General features: G+C 37.2%; 1 protein-coding gene across 2 annotated transcripts; it reads left to right on the top strand.

Moving 5' to 3' along the window:
• The first annotated feature begins 72 nt into the window (after positions 1-72).
• Positions 73-9133, top strand: LOC140224871 (THAP domain-containing protein 1 B-like). Of its 2 annotated transcripts, none has more exons than XM_072301742.1 (8): positions 73-1535; positions 2088-2217; positions 2571-2765; positions 3360-3440; positions 4868-5061; positions 5400-5564; positions 6507-6638; positions 6941-9133. In XM_072301742.1, exons 2-4 carry the CDS (start codon positions 2108-2110, stop codon positions 3430-3432), a joined length of 378 nt encoding a protein of 125 aa, XP_072157843.1. In that variant the 5' UTR covers positions 73-1535; positions 2088-2107; the 3' UTR covers positions 3433-3440; positions 4868-5061; positions 5400-5564; positions 6507-6638; positions 6941-9133. The 2 variants fall into 2 exon arrangements, with proteins under 2 accessions (XP_072157843.1, XP_072157842.1); XM_072301741.1 differs by having other exon boundaries at positions 73-1615.
• Positions 9134-18459: the final 9326 nt, after the last annotated feature.

Here is an 18459-nt window from a genome sequence, read left to right as displayed (position 1 = left end):
AACGTTTATTCTTGAGGGAAATAATGAATATTTTTCCTTGAAATTTTCAGGAACTTTAGATCAAAATACGAACAAAAATCTCTGAAAATTTGGAAGAAAAATATCCCTAAGTTTACCAGGGAATCCGTGTTTTATCAAAGACAATTTGGCAACGCCTGAAGGTTCATGCAGCGTTTTTCCTTAGCACGGCAGTGCATTACACCTGTAAAAAAAAAAGAGGAAAGTCCCAAAAGAAATTGCTAGCCAAATCTGAAACAAGTTGTAACTTTTTCACTTTCCAGTGAACTGAGAGTCCAAATTTTTCATGCTTCCAACCCTGAATAATTTGAATCAAGCGCTTTTATCATGGCTTTTACCATAATTGGAATAGTAGTGTCACCAGTTTCGTTTTCAGTATTTTTAGAGACTTGATACAAATGATCAAAAGTGAATAATATTATCATTGGCATCCGTACCCATTTACGACCCTACATAGATTCAAGCTAATAAATTTGAAAAATAAACAATTATCATTTTGTACTGAGTCTGTAAGTCCACGAAATGTCATGTCAGCTACATATTATTCGAGCAGACTTATTTTTTTCTGTTAAGTATAACCGAAACATCATGATTGTAATGTAGGTATTTTAAAGGGCAGGTAATCTTGCAAAAGGCAAGACATTAATTTATAAGACACTTTGGAGAATTGGCAAGAAAATTGAAGATAAGAAATTTTTATAGGTAAAAGATCTATTACACTGGTAAATGTAGGAATAAACTGTGAGCACCTATCAAGAATTGAAGGGGTATTATGAGTGTACACGGGTCTAAAGATTGGAGAAAGACCCCGAAAAATATCTGTTCATGCCTTCATATAAGGGCTACGCTGGGATGAAGGATGAAGAAGAGCCAGAAAAGACATAGGGGATGTGCAAGATAATTTTGCCAAAGCATGATACGATTTGATATGAATAGGACCTATTTTTTTTTTTAATTTGACCGAAAGGTAACACTGCTTTCATTACCTACATACGCCGTGGAATTTCAGCAGATCCGTCTAGAGCGTAGTCACATCGACTGGTATGATCTACGCGATACTGAAAAATCAACCTTCGTTCTGATTAGGTCATGATCAGGCGCGCTTGTATGCTGATTGCTGATGGCGCCAGCAACTCTTTGCGAAGGCTTTAAAAGTGATTCATATTACCCGCTTAAAAGCGGCGCAGGTGTACCCCTCTACGAATCATAAATGAAACTTTCAATTGAGAAATTTACATAATCTAAATTAGTTTATTAATGCGTTATGTGAATGATTCTTTGATTTGTGAAATGAAAAAAATTGATTGTCGGTATAAAATTCTTTCCGAGTTTGCTTTTTCCGTATGCAGTTCTTAACTGTCTGAAGTTTTGGACTGTTATTTCTGGGAACAATGAGCGAGACAAACCTTCATAAAGTGAGGTTATGTCGTTATGTTTATGTTTACAGTCTGTTTAGACCATGTGCCAATTTTGACTGCAATTTTTGCTTATTGCACTATTTCTCTTCGTGTTTCCAAGTATGATTAATCATTTTATTCTTCTTTTTTACTTAATTTGTGATTTTACCACTGGACAACAGTTGTCATCCCAAAATAAGGTAATTGTATACCTTAACTGAAGAACTTAATTGCGACAAGTGTGCCTCATGCATCAGATTTAAATCAAAATGAATGCCCCTAAATCTTTTGAAGGCAAAAGGTTTAAAAAGAATCCCAAAAAGTTTGAGATTATAGTAGTGTTATGCAAAGAACAACGAATGCACTGAGGAAGGAGAAAAAATCCAAAAAGTCTTCAAAGCAAGTTGCTGAAACCCAAAGACATTTTAACCTACAGACACTGGGTACCCGGTATGCGCGGCGGCCGTTTCAACTGAATTTGCAAGCAGCAACAGTCATCCATTGATGACGCGCTGTAACCTCCGAATTTACATTGGGGCTCCAGTCACATGTAAACAAGACGCTATCAAGCATTGAGCAAGCCGCACAATTTTCGGGTTTTGTGGTAAAATTTGTAAAGAAAAAGTATTAAATATGCTAAAAACTTTTTTGTTAATCTTTTTTGTTATGTAGTTCTAGATTGGCTGTTCCAAATGCCTGTTTGTGTTGCATTTGGATGTGCAAACAGAACTAAGTGCAAAACTGAGAGCCGGTCGACTGCCTCTACTTCTGATGCTTCCAATTCCAAAATATCATTTCACAGGTACATACAAAAATATTTGATGAGTTTTTTGTCTTTTCAATGGTTTGAATTTCGAGTATGATTTCCAGAAAAATGTGAATGACCGAGATTCTGCCTGGATGAATGTCAAAGGTATGACTAAACTTTGACATAGGTAGGTAACCGTAGATGATGTTGATAATGATAACACCTCTGATGTAACATCAAATGAAATAAATAGCTTAAATATATGGTCTCTAAAGTTTATTTTGATCAGGTTCAGGGCTCGGATGATGTGCATGAAACATTATTATTTGCATTAAATCAAATTTCTAAGCATAAATACCTATCACAAGCCCAATTCACCAGATACTCATGGTATTTTCCTTCCGCAGGATTCCCGGTAAAGAACCTCAGCGTAGTTCCTGGCTTCAGGCACTGAGACGAGCTAACTATAATCCTGCAAGTGATGCTGATGCTAGGGTCTGCTCCTGTCATTTTACTGATTCTGATTTTTATTTTACCAATGAGGGCCTCAGAAAAATCAAGAGGAATGCTGTCCCCTCAGTTTTCCCGGCTTTCCCTAAGATGTAAGTAACCTTGACTATTTATGCACGAGAGTTTTTTTCTATCTTTGATTTTGGTGTAATAATGTGTGAACATAGAATGTTTAAATGTGTGAACAAGAAGAAACAGAAGAGCATCCCTAAGGCATTTAAGGAAGATGGATTGGATTTTATACTTTCAGCTAATTTTTCTTTCAGTTCTGTCTTCTTTAGGTAAGGTACTAACAGATAGCTCTATTTTCAAGGTCTTTTTTAGATTCGTAGGCATACATCATGTCCTATATAATTAGTTGGCAGGATAATTCACTTCAGCTTATCATTAAGGTGTGTGATATAATTCAGCTTAATGAATGAATCAAAAATACAAAACTTTTCAAAGGACTTGGCCTAACGGTTCTAAGTTTTACAACAAAGGTTGAATGACAGGCCCTAAACTCGAATGAGAATTTTGCATTTTTCAACATTTTGCCAAGTTGAAGAACCTACAACTCTTACAGTTAAACTTAAGTGTTAAAATGATAAGAGCCAATTTTATCTTCTCAGAAAAATGTTTCCTGATTGAAACTTTCCCACCTTTCCAGGATTGAATTTAGGTTTTTTTTGTTTTTGTTTTTTTAGGAAAAACTTGAAGAAACTGGCAAAAATAAAGGACTTACCAATGGACTTGCAGAAGGGAGTATGCTTTCTATAGCTAAACAAGTAAGTCAATTTTAAGAGTTCTCTTACAGAGACTCTATTCTACATAAAGGCAAGTCTAATTTTTAGAATTTATTCAAAACTTTTTAGAAGCATGGCGATGATGATTTGTAACAATGTAGGCAAAAACTTTTCAAATGCATAACTTCAACAGTTATCAAGCTACAAATAACATCAATTTTTAGACTGCATTGGGCTTGCATTCTTGATTTTTGGCCATTAAATTGATTCCATTGATTTTTAAGTGCAGAATGTGTTCAGTGAATTCGAAGCAGCACATCCAAATGCTTCATCTTATCCTCTGGATACCTCATAGAGAAAATACAGAAAGTGGTGGCAAGGCAGTCACCAATAGAATCAGCCGTGATGTGTAGTTGTACGTCATCCTATCAGCCAATGAGAGTGAGGCTTCAGACAGGGTAGAAGCTGCCTCAAGCCAACTTAATCCAACTTTGTTACGATTTTCAATACACCAGTGTTAGTTTGTTTTGGTGTAGGAATGTACATCCCTCCCTTGCTTCCACCTTCTGTATTTTTTTCTGTGTATATGCCTGCCAATACAAATGTGAATTACTTGGAGAGTAGCGGAGTAGCGCTCATCATACTGCCATAAAATGCCCTTCTTAATTTCTATCTGACTTAACTATGCTGATCCTGCTGATTGGGACCTGTTTAATGCTAGAAGTTAACATAAAAATGGCATAAAACTCAACAAATCATTTTATGTTTAACTGAGCAGCCTCATTCAAATTTTCTTAGATACCTACCTCGAAGATTTTTCTCAGTATCATGTAGGAAAAGCAATGGAACCCCCTTTTTAAGAAATGTATTGTATTGAAAACATTTAGAAACACCTTCAGAAAGATTGAAGAAGTTAGTCAAAAATATAATTGAAGTTGGCAAATCGACAGTGCAAGTCGGCAATACATAACCCGTTTGCGGTGTCTGAAAATCTCTGCCTCTATGTTATTTTTTTAAAGAGGAACAAATTTACATCATTCCTTGAAGTTTACGTAGAATTTTCTTCGCACAGAGAAGAAAAATCACGGCAGTTTTAAAGAATTGCTGTTGAGTAGTTTTCTGTGTAAAAAACAAAGTATGACAGGAAGTCTGCAACGTCGCAAACGGAATCATGTGATTGCGGACTTACACCATCGAAATATAACTCAGAACTAAAATCACCTTGGATGACTTGAGAAACTTTTGGCTTAACTTCTATTCCGAATTTCTGGTGAAGTCAAACTTGCCCGTAAAATGAAATTTGTTTTAATTATCTGTACGTAATCTGAGTATAGCATTCAACCAAAGGCAAAGTGTGCTAAAATTCAAATTAAAGAGACGATATATGTGATTGCCGAGTCTGAATATACATCACAATATTTAAGGATTTTTCTTCTACTATAATCAATTTTTTTTTCTTTTTTTTGCAGCTGAACAAAGAGGTCGATGGTGGATCTTGGATCATAGGATCTGCACAGACAGGCGCTTACCTCAAAATCCTGACAAGTCCGTTACATTGAATACTGAGCCACAGTTCAGCAGTGAGATTTTACAACTGACTCGGAAACAGCGAATGAACACTGACACTAGGCAACACATAGTTTGTATCCTGATGACCGCTGAGGTACTTTTGTTTTTCTCATTTTTTTCAACTCTCTTTATTTCAAAAAATTTCATTCACAATACACAAATGTAACATTTGTATGTCATCAAAGTAACGTCAGTCAGAGAATTTTTCAAAATTGTATTGGAAAACCATGTCTCTATTCCTATTGTGTTGAATTGAAGTCCTAACAATAGTTGAGTGAAGCTATTCTCTAAAACAATGCAAAAACAATACCACAAGGAATCAATCAGAGAAAAATGAAGGACACATTTTGGCTCAGTTTTTTAAATAACATCGATTTAACTTTTTTTAAACTTTATTTAAAACATATTCGTCTTTGAATTTTTTGTTTTTAGGATCACTTGGACGCTTTTGAGAAACTGCTTCACCTTGGTCTAAAAGGTTCGCAGGAGCAGGAGATTTTGCGTGTTGTTGTTCATAGTTTATTGCAAGAAAGGCAGTTTAACGTGTAATATGCCCACCTAGCTCGGCATTTTGGTGAGGCTGGTTGAAAGTATCAGGTAAATAACTCAATTATTAAGTACACGTCGGCTGCCAAAAAGCATATGGAATAACACAAAACAAGCAGAACAGTTCTAATACGTTTGTATTAGAGAAGCGCTCAGCTGTCAGTCTGTGTTTGGGGTAAAAAATACAATGTCTATTAATTGGTGGCGCACCCAAGGTTATGATATTAAAATTCTAAAGGCAGGTTGAAATAAATAAGCGCTTCCTATTGGCTGAGCACTCAAACTAAGCCAGTTAAAGGTTCAGTTGTTGTTTCATTTGAAAGATTAAACAAAAGCCGTTGATTTGAATTCTGTCATGAATAGTTCATGATAGGTTTTTTTTTTATTGGGTAGCATGTTATTGACTGGTTCTTTCTTGCAATCCCTGACAGGGGATTTTACTACCTATTGGAGATTACAAAAAAAAAAAAAAAAAAAAAAAAAAAAAAAAAAAACCAGTCAACAAACTGAAGCTATCAACCAAAAGCAAGATAATATTCATGGTCAAAAATTAACAAGTAAAAAGGAAGAAAAAAATCTAGACCCCCGTCCATTTTTGATGGAATTATTTTTTTCATTGAATGGAGTCTTTGAAATTAATTTCATCAGAGCATTGTCATGAGATACAGCAGAAGTGATCCACCTACTTGTAGAAATTTGTTGAACATCGTATCTACTCATTTTAGTGCGTAAAGAGGTATGGTACTTTTTCATCTAATTTTAATAGACTCCATCTGTTTGGTGACATTACATTAGTCATTTGCTTCAAATTTTTCCAACGTAGAACTATGGTTTTACCCAATTACGAAACAGAAAAGTTCAGTTTTTTAAATAATTCGAAGAAATATTCAGTTTGAGAAGGCAACACCTGCATAATTTTTTTTCAAAATATTCCTCTCTCAATTTTTGGTTAATACAGTTAGCAGTTTTTTCACCTCTTCCTGATTTTTTCAGCTGAACATCCAGTAAACTTTGTGGGACAAATTTGAGGATTTGAACTCCATGTCCTCTGTTCAGATCAGCGATTTTGCCAAGTTTTTAGCCCATCTGTTCCTAGCTAAAGCTATTCCTATTTCTATTCTGAAGGTAAGAGCATTGCAGATACTATTTTTGTTTCAGTGAATCTAATATTGTGAAGAAAAGTAATCAACATTTTACCATGAGTGTTGAAACTGACCATCAACCATCATACGAGTGCGCTGCGATAGTGATTGAAATTTTCTGGCAAATTGCTCGAAGGTTTTGCCGAGCGTTAGATTATCTATCCTAAAAACTCATGGGTAAATTAATTAAAAATTATGAGGAAAATTCTTACAATGACTTAGATTTTTTTCATCTTATTGGGCAGGAAAAGTTTTTTAAAATTATTCGCTTGCTTCGTGCCACAGGTGCTGCATTTCACCGACTTGGATGAGGCAGGGTTAAAGTTTTCGCGGCAGCTCCTATCTATAATTCTATTGGCAGACTTGGATGATAAGGTTACCGATGTTTTTGTTCGGATTTCAAAAGCTCCAAAGCTGAAACTTTTCAGTGAAAGTTTGCGGCTCTTCCTCCATCATTTCCTTCCTAAAAACGTGTCAAAGTTGCCAGATGCATCGGAAAAGATTTCGGATCTCCTCAAGCGCTGAATCCCCGTTGCGGAAAAGGCGCTAATCTGATCAACAGATCCTTTTGGCTAGTAGAATTTCATATATACTGATAAGATTCTCTCGTGTTCAGCTTCTAAATCTAAGTTTTATGACTGGCGCTTTTGTTACCGTAAAGTGTGAATAAAAAAATATTGTTAAGTTCATAGCTTTCATGGAAGTATGTATCATTTTTTGAAAAATTCTCATAGGCTGAGAATTGAAGACCAGATTTTAGTTGAAACGCTTCCCAGTGGGAGCTTCCAAAAATAGATAACCTGCAGTTGGCGTATCTTGTAATATAGTTCAACAAATATTCTACAAAGCTAAGGCACCATAAGAAATTGATATTTCCTTTCAGTTCAGGACAAATTGTTCTCATTCTTGTTTATTGGACTTTTTCAACCATAGAAGTTTAAATCCAGAAGGATCAGGTGTTGGTTTACCGTACAATTATTCTATGTATCAGAAAGTTTACAAAAGAATACTATCCAGCATGTTTTTCCCCTTCTTAAGTATGTTAAAATATGTTCTCATTGCAATCAGAAGGGTGAAAATTTCAAAATTTCCTAGAGGTAGCTCTTCTAGAATGTTCTCTGCTAGAAGACCTACCCCTCGTGAGCTTCTCTAGAGATAAGGTTTTAGGATTTGCTTGACAAAATCCATGTTCATATCTCTAAGAGAATAGCAAGACTCGGTTTCCTGGTTGAGGTGTTACTTTGCTTCCATAAATTTGTTTCTTCTAGAGTTACTGTTGATGGAAGGTCCTTCATTCTTGGAGTAGATGAAAGATAGTCGTCTATTTATTCCTCTTAATAACCAGAGCTTCAGTTTTTAAATTTTTTAGGCAGTATAATTCATGCCCAAAAAAAAATTCAATGGATCTCAGGTTTTTGGAGTCCATAGAAACAATTTGACGATCAGAATCATGGCTCAGGTGAAAATCGTGCATAGACTTTCTGTAAAATTTCTTTGAACATTCTTCACATTATTTTGCGAAAATCTCTATGGTACTTTTCCAATTCGTCGATTACTTTTACTAAAACAAACGTTGTTCAAACTGGCATATCCACATTTTAGAGATTCTGGGATATTATCGATGAAGCTAGAAAAACACATTTCTCAATGTACTGCTCAGACTTTCCAGCAGTCAAGAAAACCTGGAAAGTCAGGGAATTCTCAGCAATCTGGAAAAGTCAGGGACTTACGTATGGGAGCAGTGTTTAGGAAAAGTTAGAATAATTAAAAGAGAAAAAAAATGATTGGAAGTTTTGTTTGAAGGTAAGGTACCTATTCAGAAAATTTTAGAGTCAGGGAAAAGCGAAAAAAGCAGGGAATCGGAAAATGAAGAAATTACGGAGACCCTGAGTGTCTAAAAATCTCTGCTTTTGTCGTCATATTGTATTCTTGTTTGAGAACAGTTATATAACATGTACTTTACATACTGTTAACACCATCAGAAAAATCATTCCTCAATAAATAAATTTAAGTCTTCAATAAATACTTAAAAACTCATGAATTTTGAGAACAAGCAAATTTTTCCCAGATTTTATATGGTAATCAAATTCCTTTGATTCTGTTCATTTAAACAAATTATCCAAAACCACCCGAAAATCCCCAATTTCCAAACGGATAAAAATCCTTCAGCAACTTCTTGCCACATTCCCAGCAACCTTATCCAATGATCGGGGAAGGTCAGGAACAACCGTAACTCCTCTTTCCTTCCTCTTCTGTTAATTTAAAAAATTACCCCCGCCTCCTTAACATTTTTTTTAAAAAAAACGCAATTTCCAAACCAAGAATAATGTTATTAGCTTCTACGTTACCTGCACCCTTATCCAATGATCCGGGAGGGTCGCAAGAACAACCGTTCCCCTCCTTTCTTCATGTCCGGTTAATTTTAAAAAATGACCCCAAATTATCCCCTCCCCCTCAAAGTTTTTTTTTTTTTTTTTTTTTTTTTTTTTTTTTTTTAAAAAAGCAATTTTAAAATCAAAAATAATGTTATCGGCTTCATTCTACGTTACCCGCACCCTTACCTGATAATCCGGGAGGGTTGCAGAAGAACAGTCCCCCTCCTTCCTTCACATTCTGTTAATTTTAAAAAATTACCCCAAATTACCATTTACCCTCTCCCCCTTAACAATTTAAAAAACCGCAATTTTCAAACAAAAAAAAATTTCATCAGCTTTGTTTCACGTTACCTGCACCCTTACATCCTATGATCCGAGCGAAGTGCAAGAACCGCCCCATCCTTCCCTCATTTTCTTTTAGTTTTAAAAATTTCTCCCAAAAATCTGCCAATTACATGCTTAAAATTTTCCGCACTAGCTTCTCTCCACATTCCACGCACCCTTGCATGTCTCTCGTCCAACGGTCCGGGAGGGTCTATACGCACTGCAGGGATGCCGATTTTAATCGATTTTTTACGCCAAAATATCGATTAAATTGAATCGATTTTTCGAGATCGATCAAAAATAGGAATCGATTTTTCGAGGTCGACCAAAAATCTGAATCGATTTTTCGAGATCGATCAAAAACAGGAATCGATTTTTCGAGTCGAAATCGAATTATTGAAAAAAATCGAACTTTCCGACGTTGATATGTCACATAAGGCTTAGGTTCTTCGAAACCCGAGTTTCATCTCAAGTTCAGTTTTAGTAGTAACAATGTTTTTGGCGCCGAACTTGGACATTTAAGCGTTTTGAAAATCGATGTCAAAAAAATCGATTTTTCCCGAAATCGATATTTTTCCATCCGATTTTAACATCGGATCGATTTCAAGTTCAGTCTCAATAGCAACTCTATTTTTGGCACCGAACTTGGATTTTCTAGTGTTTTAAAAATCGATTTCGAAAAAAATAGATTTTTTCTGAAATCGATTTTCTCCGTCCGATTTTTAACCGAATATCAAATCGTTTTGTCGGAATCGATTTCTTCGAAAAAATCGCCATCCCTAGGCGTGGGAAGGTCCCGAACCAGACCTAAGATCCCCGAACTACCGCGAATATCAAATCGTTTTGCCGGAATCTATTTAATCGAAAAAATCGCCATCCCTAGGCCTGGGAAGGTCCCGAACCAGACAGAAGATCCCCGAACCAGATAGGAGATCCCCGAACCACCGAATATCAAATGTTTTGCCGGAATCGATTTATTCTAAAAAATCGCCATCCCTAGACTTGGGAAGGTCCCGAATCTACCGAATATCAAATCGTTTTGCCGGAATCGATTTATTCGAAGAAATCGCCATCCCTAGACCTGGGAAGGTCCCGAACCACCGAATATCAAATCGTTTTGCCGGAATCGATTTATTCGAAAAAATCGCCATCCCTAGCCCTGAGAAGGTCCCGAACCAGACAGAAGATCTCCGAACCACACAGAAAATCCCTAAACCAGAGCGTCCCGGCGCGTAGACAAGGACAAAGCGCGCGACGGGACAAAGAAAAAGCTGCGGAAAATCCGGGGGGCGGAGTCTGGACGCGCGCGCGGCCACATGTTGAGCCGTCGACGCCGGAATGCGTTGGGGCGCCTCCAGTCGTCCTGTAGATTCGCAGCGGAACCCACGCCCGCGGATAGTGCAGCGCAGCGCCGAGAGAGTCGCGTCGTGATAACGCCCAACACGTGTCTGGATTACCGCCGAACCCAGCCCGAGCAGTCTTATCAGAAGGTGAGTGAGCCGCTTATCAATCGCACCTCCGCCGCGCCGAGAGGCGCCACGCTCGCGAAAAACGCGAAAAAAATTCGCTTCAAGTAAATTTTAATGGTTTTTTCGTCACTGTCTGATGTATGTGTAATGTTTGGGTCTAGTTTTTACACTGGAAAAAAAAACCACATTGGATCTAGAGTCCAGACTCTTGAAAACATTGACTAGAAAAAATACTCTTGATTCAATCGGATTTTTGCTTGAATCAAAACGAAATCCGCTTAAATTGAGAGGCTTGGTTCTTGATTTAAGCTAGATTCTGATTAAATCAAGAGCACTTATTCTTGTCGATGTTTTTAAGAGTCTGGACTCTAGATCCAATGTGGTTTTTTCTCTTTTTTTTTTTCTTTTTTTTTTCCAGTGTATGTGACGAATTACAGGCGCAGGTGTCTGCTCATAGGGTGACAAAGACTTAACAAATTAGAGAAACTTAGAAAAGCCGGGGATTTTTTTCGCACGGAACTGCGAAAGAAACTCGTTTTTAAAAAAATTTAATTTGTCTGATATCTGGGTAATGTTTGTGTTCAATTTTTTTTTGTGACGAATCCAGGCGCATACAGCCGCCTATAGGTCGACAAGTACCTAAAAAGTTAGGGAAACCTTGGAAAGCCGGGGAACTTTTTCGCAAAGAAAAACGAAGAAAACTCGTTAAAGAAAATTTTTTGGATTTTTTCGTAATTGTACGATGTCTGTGTAATGTTGGGGTGTAATTTTTTATGTGAAGAACCACCGGCACAGGTATCTGCTTACAGGGTGACAATGCTGAAAAAGTTAGGGAACCCTGGAAAAGCCGGGAACTTTTTCCCCAAAAAATGCTAAAAACCTCGTCAAAGAAAATTTTAATGGATTTTATCATAGGTAAGTTGTCTTATGTTTGTGTAATGTTCGTGTTCAATTTTTTATGTGACGAATTACCGGCGCAGGTATCTGCTCACAGGGTAACAAGTACTTAAAAAGTATGGGAAACCTGGAATAGCCGGGGAACTTTTTCCAGCGGTGAAAATGTAAGGAAAGGCTAATACATTTTGCCGGAGAATTTTGGAAATTTTTCTGCAAACCGGAACATTCACTTATTTTTTATTTCTAGAGACTGCGTTAAAAATGTAGAAATTGTGAAAAACACTCCAATGAGAAATTATGCCGCGAAAATATTTAAAATGTAGGGAATTTTTAATGCTAAAGCCTCGAATATTCATGGGAAAGTCAATTCTGTAATAATTAGAAAAAACTTGGCACCCTGCCGTTGTGTAGTTAACTATTTGCCACAATTTTTAGTTTGTTTACCAAAACCGGTTTAATTTTTTTTTTTTTTCATTATCAGGCACAGCGTTCAGTCAGCAGTCAGAAATTTTTGGGGGATTTTTAAAATGTATTTGTTCAAAATATTACTGTCATATTCATAATTGTTCGCAAGGTCCAATGATCCTAAGGCAACACATTTTTGGAAACTGCGGAGAATAATTTTTACACGTGGCACTTTTTTGAATAGAAGAGGGGAGGAAAACCCATAGGGTGGGCCGAAAGAAAAAGTTGTTTTCCTCTTGGTTGCTTTTGGCCCTTTTTCCCCGGTCGGAGCTAGCACTGAGATCGTGTTCTTTCTTTAATCAGGTCCTTTTTCAAGGAGGCTCCGTGTGACTAATGGAGGTTTAAGGATCTTTAACATAGATAAAAGAATCTGAGCAAATAGTTAACTTCGCGACACATTTCTGCGCTTTTAATCGTGCACATATAAAAATGAAAACCAACATTACCTACTCTGTTCACAAAGTTTTACAGTATGTATAGCGGCTCATCTTAAATTGAATCCCCCCCCCCCCCAACTTTCTAAAATTCAGCTGAAATCATTTCTGAAGCAGAATCGTATTTCGTGCGGAGAAGGGTTTTAATTTTGAGAAAATTCCCGTCGGAGCATTGCCGTAACTCCGAGTCGCATCTCTATTATCATCGTCATTTTGAGCCGCACTTCAAACTGCTCACCTTAACCTCGTTGAGAGAGCTCTCGAACAGTTGAAGAAGTTAAGCAAAAACCGAATATCTACATATTAGAATTTGACTGTAGTTAGGTGGCTCTTGCCCAGCAGGGTAGGCAACCCGTGCTATCACGCGCAATCTGTTGATTGTTTACTTATTTCGAAAAGTAAGCAAACTCCGATTTTCGATTATGTATCAAGGAAGTGTTTCTCACATTTGATAGGAGCTGAACTTTACCCCTCGTTCTCTCTCATCTCTACTTTCCCTTCCCATAATTTCAATGACACAGAGAGAACTCTGAGTAGGGGTTGATGTTGTGTGTACGGCTGAATTTAGAGTGAAAATGACTATAGTTAAAACTCTTTTCAGCTGCAATTGATGAAAAATAGGAGAGAATTGTCATAAATGAAAATCTAAAAGTATATGGCTGCAATATTCTTTGGATTTTTTATGGTTAAAAAGTCTCATGTTTCTTTTCTTGAGTATTTCTTATGGAAGATGTTTGGAATAGGAAAAAATACTCAACAAGTTAATTGTTAGCCCGGCGTGCAAAAAATGCTCAATTACGTGCCAATGGGGTGCGCAAAAATGTGGACAATTTTTTGGAGTCTTAAGTTGAAAACCAAAGTACACTAAGGTCTTCACTTTTGAAATCGGATGTTTTGTGGAAAGCCAGTGGGTAGGCGCAAGAATACGAGAGAGCTTGAACGATTCTGCACCCTTGGTCAGCCTGAAACAAAAATATATTTTTAACCGCTCAATAAATTCTAAATTAAAAAATTGTGTTGAATGTACATATTCTAACAGCCGATGGATAGAAAGTAAATCATGATAGGTACTAGATGGGTCCTCAGTTATTATGCAAACCTCAAGCCGTATTTTGAATTGCTCTCAGCATTGTTTTCGCGTTTAATTTTTTTTTTTTTTTTTTTTTTTTTTTTTTTTTTTTTTTTTTTTAATCATCCGGCACAGCAAGAGGAATCCCATCATTTGTTTATCAATAATGCGGTGTTTTGGTTTTTCCTTTGTGAGTTCATCAAAATTAAAGGACTTGGATATCCGCCGAACTCTGTTGTCAGATTAGGGCATTATTTTTTTGGGTGCCTGCACTATGAAGTGGCAAAAGATTTAATTTCAGACCAGGAATCGTTGTTTCGATGAAAAGATTCGACGGCAAAGCGCTTGCTCTTGCCTAGACTCCTCTCAGAAGCATTGTTGGTCTCTCGATGCCTTTTTATCTCCTCTCTGACGCACCATTCATTTTACGACGACAAGTTTTTTTATGGTAGTGCAAGTCCCTGTGATCCTAAGTGCGCCAAAGGTAACTTAAACTCAAACGCCTTCATTTGTTCGGATATGCAATACGGACATCCGTCGAGCTGGTATAGTTGCATTCGGGCGATATTAGTAACTTCTCATGTTCAAACCTCAACTTCGAGCGCCTTTTAGTACAAACTAAGGGTATGAGCGAGGTTATAGCTCCGTTGTTCAGACCAATTGGACATACTTATGGCAAAGAGAACTATGTCCATAGAGAGCACGTGCAGCATAGTTCTTTTCGACGTCAATTAGTTTTTTTGTCATCTTTGTTTGAAGTAAAAATAAATGTATTGAATCTCGAAATCAATATTGTCAAAATGTATGTGTAATTATTCAAAGAAAAGGGTCGATCGCAAAATAAGGAGTCGATGAAGTTGCACGGCTCCAGAAGACGCAGAGCTGTGTTTCTATGGGCGTCAATTGCAACTCAAACCAAAACGCCTTCAAATGTCCGGGTATGCAAAGCGGACATCCCTTGAGCTGGTATAGTTGCATCCAGGCGCTACTAAGCAACTTCCCACATTCGAATCTCAACTTCGAGCGCTACAGTATGAGTTTGGCTCTTCTGTACACACAATTTAGTTCCTTTGCAGCTGAATACAGCAATGTTGCAGCTGAATACAGCAATGTTGCAGCTGAATACAGCAATGTTGCAGCTTGCAGCAATAAATACAAAAGAAAAGTAAAATTCAAGGAAAAGGATCAATCGCAGGGTAATGAGATGAGTTAATATGTTTGGTTTTCTGCTTAAAAAACGATGCTACTCAGTGCATTGTACGGATATTTGCTCAAGTTACGTTCTTAATAATGGCATGTGTAGTAAATTAAATGTAGCTATTCAATTTCTTTGCGAACACACAATTTGAAATTAAACGTTTCTTAAAAATGTTCGAAATTAATATAGAAAGTAATTCAATTATCATGAAATTTTAGTGTGTTTTTTGATAAGTTTTTTCATGGAAGCATACAGAAAATTCCAACAGAATACTCGGAAAAAAATATTTTTACAATACTTTTGTGATAAAATTTTCAGGGAAACAAATCATAACATTTTTTCAATACCGTTGTCATCAAGAATGTCCTGACAATCTTGAAAATATTTCAAATTCATAATCCGTTCCAACACAATTGGAAATTATAAGTTTTTCTTATATATACAAGTTTTAAGTTTTTCTTACAAAATTAATCTTGAAAATAATTCAAATACCGTAAAACTTTAGTTTGATTTTTTTTATATTTTTCGTAAAATCATTTATAAAATATTAGCAGAATGCTTGTAAAAATATTTTTACCGTATTTTTGGAATGACATTCTTATGAAAAAGTTAAGGAGAAAAAATCATAACATTTTTGTAAATAAAATTGTCATGAACAATGTCTAGAAAATCATAAAAACATCTGGATCGCATCTAGCGAAAGGAACTAACGCGATTACGTACTGTGTTTTCAAAACTGTGCAACTTTTTCTTTCCTTTTAAAAATACTCAATATATGTACAGTATTAAAATTTACACCGTCATTTTCCTTTGAAATTAACAAACCTTTGATGAGAAGCAAAAACTGTTTGCTATTCTGAGAGATTTTTTCAGAAAATTTCGAAGAGGCAACATTTTTACAACACTGCAATCGTGCTGGTTCCTTTTTGCTAAATGCGATTCATTTAAAGTTCCTCTTAAATATCGCCTAATCATGTCCCAGAAATATCCTTGATTCGAACTAAAGCGTGATTCAAACCACCGATCGCCACTTCATTCCAGATAACCCGATCTCCAGTGCACTGTCCTTTCAAAGAGTGGTTCGAGTGAAATATGACAATGCCGGACTCTCCCACGCAACGTACCCTAGGTCAAGGATCATCCCTCGCAAAAAGCGCTTAGTCCAGTCCCGTCGGCTCGTCGGCGGGCGCCAAAATAACCGGAGCTATTAAGGGGTAGAAAAACAGGGGCACGAGACTGTTTACAAACAAACCGCCACCCGGGCGAGATTGAATTATGGGTGCGTGGAACTTAGAGGGCTTTGAGCTACAACCCGTATTGATTTTCCCTTTTCCCGCCGAGACGGCCCATCAGCTTTCTCCACCCTTTCGGTGGCGCGGCGTGCTTTGCGATTTATCGATTGATCTGCCATTTAAACCCATGGAAAAGGATCGATAAACAGGGTGTTCGCAACGAACGCCTCAATAATCGATTCTTTACCATAGTTTCAAATGGGGAATTATCGATAATCGATCATTCTCGCCATTTGCGACCGCAAAGCCTAACCCGATCCGGAGGCACCCGGAAGTCCTGGAACTTGAGAGCACTAAATCCCTGATAAATCGCGGTCAAACACAATTCCATCACACTAAATAAGAACCCCGTAAAAGCCCTCGGGTGTTGCCAAATTTCATGCGATAAAATACACATTTTCAGGAAAACTCTTGAATACTCGTCCTCAAATTTTTCGGAGAGCTTTATCCGTAGTTTGATCCAGACTATCTCAAAATTTCAAGGGAAAATGTCTATAATTTTTTACCGAGATAAATATTTTATTAGGGTGGATTTGGCAACGTCTGAATATTCATAAGGTGTTTTTTCTCAGCCGTGTCATCAGTAAAGTTCATGAAAGCACGGCTCTGGAAGTTTTCTAACTTCCAAGCTCGCCGCCTGGAGACCTCTGATTGTTTGGCCTCCTATTTCGAGTTTGTGATGCTGCTTTCAACTTTTAAATTATTTATCTCTACTTTCTCGTGTTTTACCGTGGAAAAACGCCTCGAAGAAGAAAGAGACTTTGGTTATAAGGATCAAACTTCGGTTCATGCGAGACACCGAAGATTTCGGTGCGAGTAAGTGAAGTTTTTCGGTCATGGAAACCGCATTCCGGTTCAGCTAACCGACAGTCTTCAGCGACAAATACGAGTAACTATAACAAATGCTTCGGGCATAATCACGGTTTCCAGGAGCAATGTGGGTACACTGGAAAAAAAGCTATTTTAGCAAAGCAGAAACATTTTTGACTTTGCCGCCAAAAAAAAAAAAGTTAATTTGAATCATGCAACTGGAGAGGAAGCTTGAATCATCAATATAATTGTTTTTATCAAGCAGAAACCTACTTGACTTAAGCAGTTTGATTTGTTACCCAATAGGAAATTTGTCTCAACCGAAAATTCAGTGCTCCCATTCCATGTTCATCAAAAGTTCCTTAGATTCTTTTTAGATTTGTTCAAAAGTCCCAAGAAAGTTCCAGAAAATGCAAAAGATCCGGAACATTTCCGGAATTTCGAAAGTTCCAAGTAAAATCCAGGAAAATCCCAAAAGTTCCGGAGTTCGGTACTAGTTCCGGGAAATGGGAGCACTGCGAAAATTCGAGCCATTTTTTTGCAATGAAAGTCATTTAGGCTCGGAAAAATAATTTTTTATTTTCATTTCAACTTCGGTTCCGAAACGGAAGTTCCTCGGTGCCAGCAAGCAAAGCTGGAGAGTGGACAAACGCCTTTATAAAGACGCCGAAAATAGCTCGCTCTTTTCAAATGTCAGAGATTCGCTATGCGCTATCGCGGCTTGTCTTCCGGAATCCCCATCGTCGGCTTCCTATTCTCCTCGGAAGTTTTCGAAGGGAGGAGAGGAATCATGCTCCTAAAATTTTTCAAGGGCAGTTGTACGTGCATTGTGGATCAAAAAACCTGTCAAAAATACATAAAATGAAGCGCTTTATGCTATTTTTTTTATCAAAATTACGGAGAATTCGGCTGAGGTATTTCAAACTTCTAGGATTGTCTCATATGCGAGAAATTAGTGTGCATTACTCTTGTCAAAATTGACGCACTTAATCAACATTCTATACGCACTCAAACCGTACGAGATTCTTTGAAACAAGTTTAAATGTCAAACAAGATATCACATTTATGTACGGTGAGGTCTAGTGATTTCGATTAATGGACCTGAAAAGCTTCCACTAGATTCAGAAATCCTCAATGTTTTATCGTGTCATAAGGATTTAATTTGTCGTCCTGTGGTCAATCTCAACGCTCCACTCTGATAATGTGCCTCCTGAGGGTCTCCTGAAGGTGGAGAAATGGTGCTCGGCCCACACCATTTTGCGGGGGAAAAAAGCCAAGAAGTTCCGAACAATTTTCAATTATTAGAGCCAACAAAATATTTCGCTCTAATGAGTATCAGTACAATACTGGGGGGAGGGGGGGGGGGGGTTACTTGTACTGATACTCATCAGAGCAAACACTTTTTTTTGGCTCTAATTAAAAAATTGTTGGAACTTCTTGGCTTTCTTTTACCTGCGAAATGGCGTGAACC

Source organism: Bemisia tabaci, chromosome 6, assembly GCF_918797505.1.
Source record: "Bemisia tabaci chromosome 6, PGI_BMITA_v3".
In the NCBI taxonomy this organism is placed as follows: Eukaryota; Metazoa; Arthropoda; class Insecta; order Hemiptera; family Aleyrodidae; genus Bemisia; species Bemisia tabaci.
This window is presented reverse-complemented; position numbering and strand designations above follow the sequence as displayed.